General features: G+C 32.4%; 1 protein-coding gene across 2 annotated transcripts in view; it reads left to right on the forward strand.

Moving 5' to 3' along the window:
- The first annotated feature begins 2,404 nt into the window (after positions 1–2,404).
- Positions 2,405–15,745, forward strand: part of Sf3a2 (splicing factor 3a subunit 2) — a 42,161-nt gene continuing 28,820 nt past the window's right edge. Inside the window, exons 1-2 of one of the 2 annotated variants that reach the window (XM_067273735.1) lie at positions 2,405–2,487; positions 8,251–8,417. In XM_067273735.1, the coding sequence (XP_067129836.1) occupies positions 8,264–8,417 (154 nt within the window). In that variant the 5' untranslated portion in view covers positions 2,405–2,487; positions 8,251–8,263. Of the gene's footprint in view, positions 2,488–7,794; positions 7,890–8,250; positions 8,418–15,745 lie in introns of those variants that run through there. The other variant, XM_067273736.1, reaches the window with a different exon arrangement.

A 15,745-nucleotide genomic window follows, 5' to 3' on the forward strand; every position in this document is an offset into this window, starting at 1 on the left:
AATAACATTAACTTACGAAAGGACGGAAGTAAATCGCACAAAAGTAGCCAAAATATATTTATTTTTTTATTACATAAAGCTAGAAATTTTATTTTTATTATCAATTTTTTAAAATAAAAAATTAATATTGAATAGTATTAATTTCTAATAGCTGATATAAGAAATTTGTAAAAAAAAAGTAGCCGTCGCCAACAGAAATTTTATTTCACATGTTTTAAATCATGGTGTAAGCACAGATTAACATATTCTACTATAAACTGGAAACCTGTCCAACGCGGAAACGGGAGAGGTTTTTTGGATACGAAGAAACAATCTAGATAAAGCGAAAAAATAAGATTCCACTTGTAAGCAAAATAAGTAAACTCGTCTTTGGGTGTAATGCGACCAATACCGAGCATGACACACTGTCTTTGTCTTTGTATGATGTTGGTTCATATGGAGATTATAGCCCTATATATATAGCTTTTTTCTCCGATGAGTGTCGTGATGATCGCTATGCGACCGAAGAGCCGGCCGTTTATCTCACGGCCATAACGTATCGCGCGGGAAACCGTGCCTTCCGGGAGGACTTTTATGGGGAACTGGCCTCCTATTCAGTCGTTATTGGCTAGGAGAAAATCCCGGAAAACTCCTAGCAGCCAGCCTGTCCGAGTCGCGGCTCGAACCCCCGACCGAACTTCCCATTGTTTAGGGTCCGGTCACCACTGCTATGTGCGGCAACGGAGACCACTCGCCCACGCATGACAAACTGTATTACGAGAACGATTTAAAACCTTTCCAGCTCAGAGTGACTTTGGACGGCCGGATGACTGAGCGGTCAAAGTGGCAGCCTACCGCTCTGGGGGACCCGGGATCGAATCCGGACTAGTCAAATAGTCCCTAGAAATTTTTTGGGGGTCCGTCCAGATATGTCGGGCTCCGTCCCTCACCACCGGCCGCCCCATTGTAGGCTTAGCCAAACCTATAATGGGCTTGCAAATAGAGGTCTTCTTAGTGCCCGCAGGGCGGGAAAGAGTTAATCGCTACAAAATATTTAATGCGATCCAACCTATATAATACATGGTCAGGTTATTTGGATTTATGTGACATAAATGTTTCTTCTATTAAACAACCTCTAAGATGAACCCTGCATATCTATTTCGACTTTTTAGGCCAAACAGGTGGAGGAAAAATCTCTCCATACCGCAATACCGTATCTGTTTGGGAAAGTGAACAATGAGAGTGGCCGGGTAACGAAGGACGGGGATCCGACTTATTCTGAGTCAATCCATAGTCCCATAATGTATACAAAAATCTTAAAGATTTTTCGAATTCGAATACTTCTCAGTGCAGAGGGCTTTTTTATACTCTTTCAGTTTTGTGAACACTAAGAGGACCTTTTTATCAAGCTGGGTGGGAAGGGATATCGCTCGACACATCAGGGACGGACCACCAGCAGAAGATTTCCTGGCGTTTTTCGATCCATCCGGATTTATTCCCGGGGTTTCCGCAACAATAGGCCGACACCTTAACCCAGTGGTTTCCAACCTGTGGGGCGCGCCCCCCTAGGGGGGCCCGAGACTGTTGCAAGGGGGGCATGCAGCTGTTTCCAAAATATCATTTTCGAATACAAACCAAAAAAGTCGAATAGGTGTCAAAAAAATAAATCAGCAAAATAGGTATACGTAATCCACAATCCTCGCCGCGAATTTTTCGGGTACAAATGCTAAAACATCCATCCATACTCTTGCTGGAACGAGAACATCTCGCTTTCGCGTTTGGAGCCGAGCGCGCTTTGAGTATTTATGAAATTAGATTGTTAGAAAAATTAAGGGGGCGCAAGAATTTTTTTTTTTAAAGGGGGGCTCAGGTACAAAAAGGTTGGAAACCACTGCCTTAACCACTGAACCATCTGACCGTGCCTACGGGAAGTTGGTACTTGTCTTGATCATCTGGCGCCATTATGTCAGAATTACTCATCGTCGAAATAAATAAACAACCTAATCGGAAAGCGATGAAATTATCAAACATGTTTAACCTAGAAGTAATAAATTAAGTCCAGTTAATATAGTCATTCTTCTTCATCTTAATCATGTTTTACTTTTATCATGTTTGACGTATTAGCATGCCGATTACCTGGCCGTGTTTAATTTTCGCATATTTTTTTAACCAAATAAGTTTGTAATGCGTTCGGTAGCATAAGAAAAACGCTAAGATTCAACCTATTTATAACAAATTTTGATGGTGAGAACAAATTCGAACCCGGAGCCATCTTAACAAAGCAATCAAAGATAATATTTCATTTACGAATAGCGTTTAAAATGTTTGTATTCGATAATTTAATGATAGATTTTAAAACAAAATTTTTAAATACTATTTTACACTACAATAAAATAAAATTTATCAAATAATTAAAAAAAAATTTAAAAAAATCTAAATTGGCAACACTTAATCCAGACAATACATGGCGAGTTACGTGTTTTTATGCGATTCTGTATATTCCTCGTAGTAAGTTTTTAATTATTTCTTTATTTTTGGAATAATAATATTAATAATAATTTGGTATATTAAATAAACTAATGAGACGTTGATATACAATTATATATAACTTTCCATTTGCGTGATGTAATTAATTTTGCAATTAGTATCAATGTACAGTACGAAGTGAGAATTAGATCAATATAAATGAAGATTTCATACGTTATTAAGCTTGTCATTTTTATTTAGATCCGTTTAAACATTATTCGTGTAATCATATTTCTCGAAATTTTAACGTGTTGCATCTTTTCATTTTGAAAAAGATTAAAGAATTATTAAATTGATCGATTTTAGTCTGTGCGTATTTAGGATTTTTAGTATGAGTTAATTGTAGGGAATTTGGTAATTATACAGATTAAGGGAATATGAGTTAGGAATTTGTATATAAATTAATTATTAGTGTCTAATACTTATTTTTGGTACTATTCCGTTAACTGGCGCCAGTCATTTTTACTACTACTATTAGCGAAATCGATTTTTATTTCGTAATTCACACATGTTTAAAATTACAATGAAATAATGAACAATTAAAAAAAGAAATAAACTTACAATTATTTTTACGTCTTGAGCATGACATCTAGTTTCGGGGTGTACAAAGTTTATACCTGTGGTTTACTCGCAAACATTCGTATCCGTCTTCTGACTTGACAGTTTTTTAAGCTTTCCAATGGTCTGAAGATGTTATACTACCTTCTTTCACCTTATATAATTATTCCAATCAACAAACGTGCTGGGATAATTTCCTAACTCACCACATAAGATTTCAATTTCTAGTAAAAAATGAAATGCAATTTCTTCGTCAGTTGACAAATGCCATATTCTAAAATCCATTTTGGGTGTACTATAGATTACCACCTATGGAATTTCGGGACTTTGGATATATATTTGAACTCAGAGGATCGAGACGAGTTCAATGGTACCCTACTTTTGGGCCGGAGGAAAAAAATAAGAAAGTTATCATACTTTTTCCGGCGATCGCGCAATGATCGGGAGTCGCGTTGCTCTCTCCGCTAAGCCTATTGCGTGTTTAACAGGCAGTCCAGCACTCGGCCATATATACCTTCAACAAAGGCAGATGTTGATCCACGAGCACACTGATCGTCTACAGTTCGAGTTAAGTTCTTTTTGCACATCCTCGCACTCATCGACCTCGGGGGCTATGGCTCCTCAGTCTCGCTATCACTTGTGGTCAGCTAGTAAATACTACGAGCTGACTGCACTATTGCGATCAGGAGTCGCGATGCTTGAAAAAAAGGAACTGGTGTTCGACTGTTTGTGCTCCCGATGGACACCCCCTGGGAGGGGAGCCGCCGGCAGGCCGCCAATTGTTTAACGTCACTAGTTATTGATTTACAGTAGTTCTTGAACAAAAGAAAAAAAAAGGAAGTGGCATTCGACTGTTCGTGCAATTTCTTGCCTTTCAGAGTGTTTTTTTTTTTTAAATTTGTTTGCAGACTTTACTGCGAGATGGCAGCACTAGCAACTATGGTGCTGTCTGCATGAAAGCATTAAAAAAGTATGATAACTTTCTTATTTTTCGTCTCCGGTCCAAAAGTACGGTATCATTGAACTCGTCTTGGTCCCCTCAGTTCAGATATATACTCAGTCCCAAAATTTCATAGGTGGTAACCTATAGTATCCCCTCCATTTTAAATCAAAGAATAATAAACTGACCAAAAGGAACAGTTACGGCAAACTTTGAAAAAAAGACAATATAGAATCTATGAGGTATGTCACTTTTATCAAGAACTGTAATTTACATAACTGCGGGATGTTGAATGATGCAACTATGAGATGCAGTACTATGCAAATTAAATTGAAAATTAATTTAAATTTAAAAATGCAATTTTACCTTTTAATATTATTCTAATTTCGAATTTACATAAAATAACTAACCATTCAAACTTCAGCACAAATTCTTTAATATTAAGAACGTTTTCAAACGCATTAAGTGTCCATCATCAGTTACTTTCTTTAAATCGAATGTGAAATTCGAACAAATATTACGTAAATTAAATTTTAAATAATCGTTAATAAATACGAGAAATACAAAAATTAACGATAGGCTTAAAGTAAACAAAATAAAATAATCTAGGATTATCATAATTTTACAATTACGCCAATACGTCACAAAAAGACTTCCAAAGCGATGGAAAGCCCATCAGCGGCCCTATAGTTGATGCAATGTGTGCTCTTCTGCACCCTGTGGATTTCCAATTTTTCCAAAAATTTTATCGCATGCTTCAATCTAGTAGACTTGATGATAGAGGCTTGGTCCCAAAAGACCGTGATGCCCTGTTGCTTGGCATAATTGGCAAGGACTGTACTATCAATTGCTTTGCTCACCGACTGCTTATGTTCATTAATCCTCTTTTTTAAATTTCTCAACGTTGCCCCTATATATACTAATTTAGAGTCGAACCTATGGTCTCTTAGCGGTATTGAGTATATTCCTGTTAAGGAGTTACGATTATAATTCATCTTGTCATTTCTTAATAGCTTGTATATAGTGGGATTGCGTCGATAAATTATTTGCAAGTTCTTACTTTTGGAAATCCTCTTAACAAATGGCTTAAGAAAAGGTATGTAATCGAGTACCACTTTTTCTTTTTGTTGGTTTCTATTCCTCCCACGCACCAGGTTACGATCTTTCTTGATGAGAGCATCTATTTTTTCTCCTCTGTAGCCATGCTGCAAAGCTGTTCTTCGGATATATTGTAGTTCTCTAACTGTATCAGAAACGTCTGTGCAATGCGTGTGTGCCCTCTTTATCCAAGAGCGAAATATTGCCATTTTGATATGCTCAGAATCTGCCAGGTTCTTAGGGATAATGATTGGGAGAGATGTCGGCTTACGACAAATATTGGTTCGGATTCCCCCTCCTATGCACGTTGTAGTTAGATCCAAAAAATTAATGCTGCTATAACTTTGCTGCTCCAATTCTAAAGTTAGACCATAAGGGTTACGATTCATTAGATCTATAAAACGTTTGGTGTTGCGATTATCTTTCCACAAGATAAAGATATTGTCCACATATCTCGAGTATACTAAAATATCATGTTGTAACATAGGGAGGATACTGATTTCCAGATTACGGAGTACCAATTCGCAGAGTATAGATGACATAGGGCTACCCATCGGTACGCCTTGCCCTTGAAGATGAGTTTTGTCCTTGAACCCAAAGAATCCTAGATTATTTTACTTTAAGCCTATCGTTAATTTTTGTATTTTTTGCATTTATTAATGATTATTTAAAATTTAGTTTACGTAATATTTGTTTGAATTTCACATTTGATTTAAAGAAAGTAACTGATGATGGACGCTTAATGCATTTGAAAACGTTCTTAATATTAAAGAATTTGTGCTGAAGTTTGAATGGTTATTTATTTTATGTTATTGATTCTTCAGTAAGCAAGTACATATTTATTTATTTCGAATTTACAACCAAATAACAAAAAATAACAAGTTATGCATAAAGTATACAACTAAAAGTTGAAATTTAACTTTTTTAATTATACCAATGCAAAAATATGTCAATCATTTTCAATATCAAACGTGTATCAACAATCATTGTTTAAATTCATAATCAACTGTTATAAATTTTATACAAACTTAAAGGAAAGCTTATTTGAATGCAAACTTACCTTTAAGTTTGCATTCAAAAAAACTTTACATAAGATTAAATCTAAAATACAGCAAATATTAAGATGTAAACACAATTTAGATTTCATCAATTGACTGGCACCCAGTTAACAGAATAGTACTTTTTTTTTTTTAATAAATTAATCATAATCACTTAAATCTAAAAATTTAATTTAATTTTTGTTATTTAAACTTTATTTCATCATGTGTGCATTAAGAGGACTTTTTCATGCCTGTCATGGAATGGTCAAGCCCACAGTGAGGCCATTTGGATAATGAGGAAAGGGCCCAATATTTCTGAAAAACAGTAAAATGGCGATTTGGCAATTACACTCACTGTTGCCAATCAAAATATTTCGTATCTAGATCTAAGTACTTTTAATGTTGTCTAGATGTTTTCCCCAAAATTTATTGCATATGGCCTAATGAATTTAGATGTTTTATTTTTTCACAGAATTTATAATAGCATGTAGCCTATGAGATCAGATTTTTTTATTTCATTTTTTTAGATATTTTGTTTCAATTAGAGTTGGCAATACTGTAACTTAAACTGGCCACATCATTGCTGCGCATGACATATCTTAATCGAGTTCAAATTGCTGGTTGGCATTTGTGATTATTTCGTACTGTACAATAAATCCATTTAATCTCTAAAATGCCGAAAAGAAACCATGTTTTTATTGATGATTGAAAAAAGTCTGTGATCATATTGACCAAGTGAAATATGAACTGCTTTTCAGAATTTTCCGTAACTCATGGTGGGCATTCAAACATTAAAAATCACTTGAAATGTGCGAAACATAAGGCAAGCAATGGGAACTTCCTCAAATGTATTGTCGTATTTTAACTGTACTGATTTAAGTGACAAAGGATTTTTAAAAAAGTTTACACTTGTGATAAATATTAATAACTTCTTAATAATAAGATATGTTTAGTTCAGTAATTAAAAATTGCTTTCGTTGTTTTTGTTAACAACTACTTTATTTAGTCTTTTCAATCATAGGTGCTTATCCTAGCAGGCTTAATTTTCTGTTGCAAGTATTTTCTGAAACTTGTCCCAGTTTGAGAAAAAAATATTATGGTAAGCCTACATCTATAATGAAACAGAAAAATAATGTTTTAATCTTTGACAAAAGCATTTAAAATAATTGCTTTTTTGTTTTATTTCATTATAGATTTAAATAAATTAAAAGGTATTAAACTAATCTCAAAGCCTGATGTTTTAATGTATCAGGTCTTGAGATGTTTATACACACACACACACACACACACACACACACACACACACACAATGTTGGGATAAAACAAAATCAGCTGAGTGTCATAATGAGTGATTACGGCTGGGGACGACTTCATCGTCCTGTAAGTCATATCTACATTTAAATATGTTGGAATTTGAGGATCAGACAGAGGTCCAAGTACTGTAACTGGCAATACATTCACATGATAAGTAACAGTTACTGGTTTAAGTCCCACTCTAGGCCAACTCTTTTCTTTCAGAATATTCTAAATTTTTTGATAAATATTAATTTAATTATGATTATTAAATTTAATAAGAGATGGCATCTAATGCCTACCTCCAGTACTAAATTAGTCAGAATTTAATTATTAACAGTTTCAGTAAAGTAGCCCAATTCAATATGGTAATCATTTGGCTTATTGTTTTAAATAATGATTTATGAATCATAATATAATCACTATAAAAATAGTAAAACTTTCCTACTTAATAGGTTTTGTAATTTTCTTTTTAGCTCTCTCAGTACATAATTATTTTTGTAACATAATTCTTTATTTAACTTTTAGATATTTGAGTTTTGTACACATTTTAGGAATAGCATATATCTAAAAGTTGGGAATTGTGTGTACATTTATGTTTTTATAAGCTGACAAGCTAAAATAATATATGAAAATGTTTAAATATTTTTTGACTTCTTTAAACAAAATATTTTAATTTTTGATTTCAACATGGTGCTAATTTTTACACATTTTTATGATGATATTACATTTATATTTTGAATATACTTTGTTTATACTAATAAATGTATTATTAATTAATTAATTTTTTTTAAAATATTTATATTTTTAATAAAGGTAAAATAAAACAATGGACTTTCAACACAGACCTGGAGGAAAGACTGGTTCAGGAGGAGTAGCATCATGGTCTGATACAAATAGAGACAGACGAGAACGTCAACGACAGTTAGCTTTAGAAACTATTGATCTGAACAAAGATCCATATTTTATGAAAAACCATCTTGGTAAGCTTGATTTTATTCATTCGGATTTTTTTAAGAACATCTGTTTTATCAATTACAAAAGAAATGTAATAAACTTCATATGTATATAAAAGTATTAACAAGTGTCATGGCAATTATTAATGCTTATCATATATACATTGTAGTATATTACAACACCACAATAAGAAAATGTTTAATATCTAATAGGATATTTTATTGTTGTTATATGAACATAAAATGAAAGAGAGAATACATCCACAATGAGCCTTAGTTTTAACTTTTTCAGTAAAAGTTTTCCTAATAGGCAGAAAATCTTAATTTTCTTTATAAGTTGGTATTTATGTATTTCAATACACAGTCAAATTTTCAAAAGTGTAACTTTATTGGTTTTTAAAATAACATTGTATCATATATAGGATTTCTAAGTCTCGGCCATTCTAATGTTCTTGGGACTATAATCTGCTTTATCCAAAGCTCAGAAATTTCCAGGATTATGCAATTTTAGCCATCAATTATTTTTTAAATATATTCTAATGGCAATAACAAATATTCTTTGAAAAATTTATAAATCTTTAGTCTACTTAAATGTTTTTGTAATTTTAATTTTTATTATGTATATAAGACATTTTAATTTATATTATTATTCATATGTTTATTTTCAGTTAATAGTTTTCAATATTTACTTTCAAATTTTTTCTTTTCATTTGTTCAAATACAAAAATATACTGAAGATGATCCTTTAAATAGATCCAAAATGTCAGATATTTACACAGTTTTTGCTGTTTTGACATCTTCATTTAATATTATTTAATATATTATTGCTATTTTATTTTGAATTAATGTATATAAAAATTTAAGCGGAACGTAAGCAAAGAAAATAGTAAAAATACAGGGTGGGCCAACGAAAACGAAACGGCAGAGTGTTCGTGTTTGCCCAAGCAAATCGCTCGGACAGGTCGATTTTATTCTCGAGGGGACATCTTATGCAATAAAGTTTTTGCGAATCTGAATATTAACTAAACAAACATTTTTTTCGAAAAAATGTTTGTTTAATTAATACAAAATAAATGAGTTTTTAAAATTTTTTGTTGTCTGTTGTATTCAGAATCACAAAAACTTTATTGCAAAAGATGTCCTCTCGAGAATAAAATCGACCTGTCCGAGCGATTTGCTTGGACGAACACGAACACTCTGCCGTTTCGTTTTCGTTGGCCCACCCTGTATATATTTACAATGGTGTATCATTTATGTTTCACATTTTTGTCATTTGAAATTGGTTCCAAAATCTCCATATTATTTGCAATTGTGAAAAATTAAATACATCTGAATTCATTATGAAGTTTCATTTAAATATTGTTTCCTTTCTTATAAAGATAATACATATTGCAATATTATTTTAGAATTTCTAGAACACATTTTTTTTGTTTTGTTCTCACACTCTTCTCTTCATATTTCTGAAATTAAATGACAGGATTGACCTCACAACATGTATTGTTTCTCAGAGAAGGATAGGTTAGTTTAGATTAGTGTGAAGTGATCATAACATAGAGGAAAGTAAGAAGTGTACTACATGTTTGTAGTACACTTCTTTGTGCTTTGTGCACTTTTATTGCATATAAATACAGATGCACTCTAAATCATCAAAGTACATTAAAAGTATTGTACTGTAGCTGTTTCCATGATAATTATTGATTTTGAGTATCTTAAATATTTTTCTTCCTGTATCAAACCTGTGCACTAATGTCTTTGGAAAAGTTTTTAGAAAAATTATGCATGAGCCAATTGGTTTTATGTAGCATCATCATGTTGTCCTGGTCATTCTCTGTTTCCACAATGTTTATATTGAAAGTAGTCAGTGATGATGGTAAAGAGCGAAGCACTGGACTCGCAACAATGTGCTAGACATGCTGGATAATCAGATTTGCAGGCATACCAGATGCCAGGTTAATGGAATTTCACTGTATTCTGTAACAACAAAAGTAAATGATAGTATACTATCCATTAGCAGTGACATACGAGTCTTAAAGGTGAACATTATTGTTAAATTTAATGTAATACTGTGATTAAAAACTATTAGTTCAGCTGTCTTGTGGTGCATTATGAATTAAACTTTGACTATATGACTTTTCAGTTACACATGTTTTTTGTCTGATTCCTAAAGAGACATATAAATGATGCTTTACTGCATTATTAATTATTTATAACAGAAAGTATATAAAAATTAATCTACAAGGTAATGCCAAAAATAAATGGAAATTGCAATAGCAGTTGAAAACAACAACAATTACATCTGCTACAGTTGAAAGCTTGATATATAATATGTTTTGACAAGCTGTATTATACTTAATGCAGCTTGTCAAAACATGTTTTCTTTATATGAGATAGTATTCTCATATAAAGATAGGTTTACCTTTATATGAGAATACTATATCAACAGAAATAGTAGATCAGGTGGCTACTTCCAAAATTTGAAACATTAAAATTGGAATAAGGTATAAACATTTAATTTTGCTGTAAACTTAAAATAAGTTAGTGTAATTTTAAAAATATTAAGAATGGTATATAGTGACGATTCGATACTATGTTGAAGATTAGAGTGTATGAATAGTACAAGAGATTCATATAGAAGGTGTAGAAAGTTTGGATGATGATTCAATCTAGGTAATGATGCAATGTAATGAAGAAGTAATTGCTAGGATGTAGGAGAATATTAGATGAGATCATTGCAATCAATAGATAATCTGCCCCATAATAAATGTGTTTGAGGATTTGTACACAGGATCCTCCATGACAATCTCAACATTCATTACGCAACATTATGTGTTGCGTAATGAATGTTTAAGCTTTTATCAAATACTTTATTAAGCTTTTGGTATTAAATACTACCTGCCAAAAAATGGAATTTTTGGGCTTACACAGCTGCTCTACCCCCTTCATCTGGGTTTTATTGGGCTTTTTATCTCTTTCCAAGGTTTTTCAATATCATTATTCAGTACATTAAATAACTCCACAAAACCTTAAAAAGCACCAGCACAATAATATATTTAAAACAAATATGTTGATATGTTTTCGATCCAATTGGGATCTGCTTCAGGTCATTAATGTTTGAAAGAATTAGAATGCAGGATGTTCAAATTCAAATATTTTAAAATCATCAGAACTGTAAAGCCTTATAACACGTATACAGCAAAAATCACATCTAGGTGTTAACATTAATGTTAAACCTAAAATAAAAATTAACGAATACATTTTTTTTTTTTTTTAAATCATATGCAAATTAATTGATTTCCTGTTTTTAATGTTGCCAGGATCGTCGAAAAAGGATTGCCAGGCATGCAAGATATTTGCCTCCTCTTCAAAATTGATGCATTTCCTTCCCCTTTAGTTCAGCTTTAAAAATTTCTGGAGCCTCTAAAGTTTTGATTTGATCTGTGCAAAGAGAGCGTCTAATGAGACTGGCTTGCTGTAGTTTAGCTTCTACGTCCATTTCAGAAGCGTATATTGCTAGGGCAGTAGTCTGTTTTTTGTGTTGTATATCATATCTACGTTCCGCTAGCCATTTTTTAAGAGATCTCTTTGTTGAACATATGTACACAAGATCCTTATGAAATCTGTCATTCCTGACAGGTATGCTATTAGGGATTGCAATTGCTGGATCTCTCATCCAGTGATCCAGCTGGATCCAGCACATTCTTCGGTCTGCTGGATCCAGCACCAGGTGTTGGATCCAGCACTGTGGATCCGCAAATACTCAATTAACTTTCTAAATGGTGGCACAGAAGTATACGTTGTCAGCATTGCCGCTTTGCTACGTGTGCTATCGCTCGGCGGCGAGAGTGACATTGCCATTCAGTGCAGCACGTGCTACACGCCCTCTCTACACTCCACTACCCTCCCTTTTACATCTGCTGATCTAATTGCCAGTTGACTTTCTGCTCTCGCTAAATAAAGTGTCTTCACGCTAAATAAAATAAGTAACTCCTCTCCTAGTCCTGGTGCATAATTCTAATTTATGGTTGGTTGTGTCATCAATGAATCACGTGACAGAACGATTTTATGATTATTTGATGACCCTGAAACCAACTAGTGTAGAGGCAGAAAGGGCCTTCTCCGCAGCGCATATATGCAGTTCGTTAAGAAGTAGGTTGGGAGACAACACCATCAATACCATTTGTTTCTTGAGATTCTACTTCCAAAAAAGTCAAAAAAATGACAGAAGTGATTGATTTAATTTTATTTAATCCTTTAAAATACTTTATTCAAGACAAGACTAATATTTTATAACTTCTATTCTAATTCTATTAAGTAAGAGTTTTTAACTTTTATTCTATAAATGGTTAATGGGCTAGGCAATTTTATTGTGAAAATTAGTGAGAAACTGAGACTTCCTAGTTAGTTAAATAGTTAATTAAATTAATGAGTATCAGTATCTTAGATATATGATGCTATGAATGCATGTGATTCATGATTGTGATGATAATAACTAACTACTAGACTATTACTAATTACTTACTCACTACTTTACTAACACTAATAATTAAATTACTTATAAATAACTACAGACTGATATGTAGAGCCTATATAAGAAAACTAGTAAGACTGATAGCCCCTTAGCCACTGATTATCCATCCTTACATTATTATAATATATTAATATAAATTAATTAGTAGAATTACCTTTGCTATTATTTAACTTAAAGATTACATTATAAATATAATCTACCTAAACATTTAAAGTTAATTATCTCTATCTCAAGTGTTAAACCGAACCAAAGTTATGTTTACTACCTAAATGTGTAAGAAGTTTTACTGATTTATAGTGACCAGTCTAAATAATAAAAATTTCTTAAACATTTTAAAAAAAAATGCTTTATTTCTTTAAAAAAAACCATAAATTTCTGGATATATGGATAGATAGATAACACTTTATTGCATCAAAAATATATTTGTGCTGGATCCAGCTGGAATGATGTTGGTCCAGCAAAAATCCAGCTGGATTGAAAACACTGCTGGATTGCAATCCCTATATACTATATACCCCAGTGCGTTGTAGACGTTAATGGCGTCCTTGCCATTTCTTAATAACTTATATACTGACAGGTTATGCATGTATGTTATTGAACAATCTCTATGAATAGCAATATCTTAGTATAAAGCCTTTAATCCCTGGTTGTAATCATTTGGTATATGTTTGTTAGTACAGTCAAACCCTTATTATTGCCCTTGTTAAGATTGGAAGTGGTGTGTTCATTCATTCTTTTAATATAATTCTTTGCTAAACCTTGTACCACTTTTTTAGGGTAACCATGTGTAGCTGCTATTTTCTCTATACATTTTAATTCTTGCTTTATACTAATTATGCTTGTGCAGTGTGTGAAGGCTGTTTTTGTAAGGGTTCTATTTGTTTGTTTGCTTAGTTATGGCAATGCAACACTTGGGCGATCTGCCTAGGGGGGATGCCTTCCAGGAGGTCTTTTTAAGGGAAACTGGCCCCTATTTAGGTGTTACAGACATGGAGTAAACCCAGAAAAGTTTGAGTGAGGCGTGAACCCATGACTGAACTCCCAGTATTTAGGGTATGAAGACTGCTTCGCTACTGATGGGCCATAAAAGCTCTGAATGCTGCTATTTTCTAACTATAAGGATCATTCGAAGCAGTTAGTTTGAATAATGGCTGGTACCCTGGTTTATAGTAAATGTCTGTTTTGCTCTCTTCTTACGGATCAAATCAAAACTTTAGAGGCTCTGGAAATTTTTAAAGTTGAATTAAAGAGGAAATGCATCAATTTTAAGGAGGAGGCGAATATCTTGCATGCCTGGCAATCCTTTTTTTGACGATCCTGGCAACATCAAAAAGTAGGAAATCAATTAATTCGCATATGATTTTTTTAAAAAAATGTATTCGCTAATTTTTATTTTAGTTTTAACATTAATGTTAACATCTAGATGTGATTTTTGCTGTATATGTGTTATAAGGCTTTACAGTTCTGATGATTTTAAAATATTTGAATTCGAACATCCTGCATTCTAATTCTTTCGAACATTAATGACCTGAAGCAGATCCTAATTGGATTGAAAACATTTGTCTCAACATGTTTGTATTAAATATATTATTGTGCTGGTGCTTTTTAAGGTTTTGTGGAGTTATTTAATTGTTTATAATCAGCTTTGGGAAGATTCAGATCACTATTTAGTAAAACTGCATTTGTCATAAACTACAAAAACAACCACTCATACCTTTAAATGCAGTGTCAGTTTTACCTTTTCTAATGTTTTCGGTTGTTTTAAACACCCTTCCTCGGGATAAAAACCAATTGCAATTTAAAAATAAGAATGAAAGCTGTCCTTTGAAACAATTTGCATTTCAAAATTTTAATGCTTTAGAATCCCAACCATTTGACTGCATGTGTTGGACTTCCATGCAGATTGAAAATAAATTGATGAAGATGATGTATTTGAACATTGAAAAATAATGGTCGGATTTAAATATAGATAAATAAAAAATAAACAACAAGAATAATGAAAAACTAAGAGCACAATCTTAGAAGATAACATGCATTTGTCATTCTTGTTGTTTTTATTTTTTGATGTTTGAATACATCATCTTTGTCAATTTATTTTTAATCTACATGGAAGTCCAATACATTCAGTCAAATGATTGGGATTCTAAAGTATTAAAATTTTGAAATGCAAATTGTTTCAAAGGATAGCTTTCATTCTTATTTTTAAATTGCAATTGGTTTTTATCCTGAGGAAGGGTGTTTAAAACAACCGAAAACATTAGAAAAGGTAAAATTGACCTGCATTTAAAGGTATGAGTGGTTGTTTCTGTAGTTTTGCATTATTGCAAGAAGTTGAGAATACTACACTAGCACAAGCAATTAAACATACATAACATGACTGAAATCAGTCAGAAACCCAAAAAATGGGTTTCAGACTGCTTTCATTTTCAGTCATGAATGTTGGCAAAAGTGTGTGATGTCAAATGATCATTATTTTGAAGGGAATGTACTGTAATTTATATCTATTCTTCACAATGAAACTATTGTTTTCTGTTTTATGTTTGCTTGTGACTTTTCCTTGTATATGAAATATAAATAATGTTTTTATATTTAATAAATAATGTTTAACTAAAAACTTTCTAATAACAGAGGTAATTCAATGAAGGAACTAAATTGGAAAGTGCAGATATGATAAAAATATTATTAACTAGCAGGTAGGCCCGGTGTTGCTCAGGAAAAAGTAACGATAGCGATAATTAAGATTATTAAGTTATAGTCACAAAAGAAAAAAAGTAATTTCATCAACAAACTAAGTATTTCGAAAGAAAGGCCGAATTTGAAAATCGAA

Source organism: Centruroides vittatus, unplaced genomic scaffold (assembly GCF_030686945.1).
Source record: "Centruroides vittatus isolate TY-2023 unplaced genomic scaffold, ASM3068694v2 contig_487, whole genome shotgun sequence".
NCBI classification, from domain to species: domain Eukaryota; kingdom Metazoa; phylum Arthropoda; class Arachnida; order Scorpiones; family Buthidae; genus Centruroides; species Centruroides vittatus.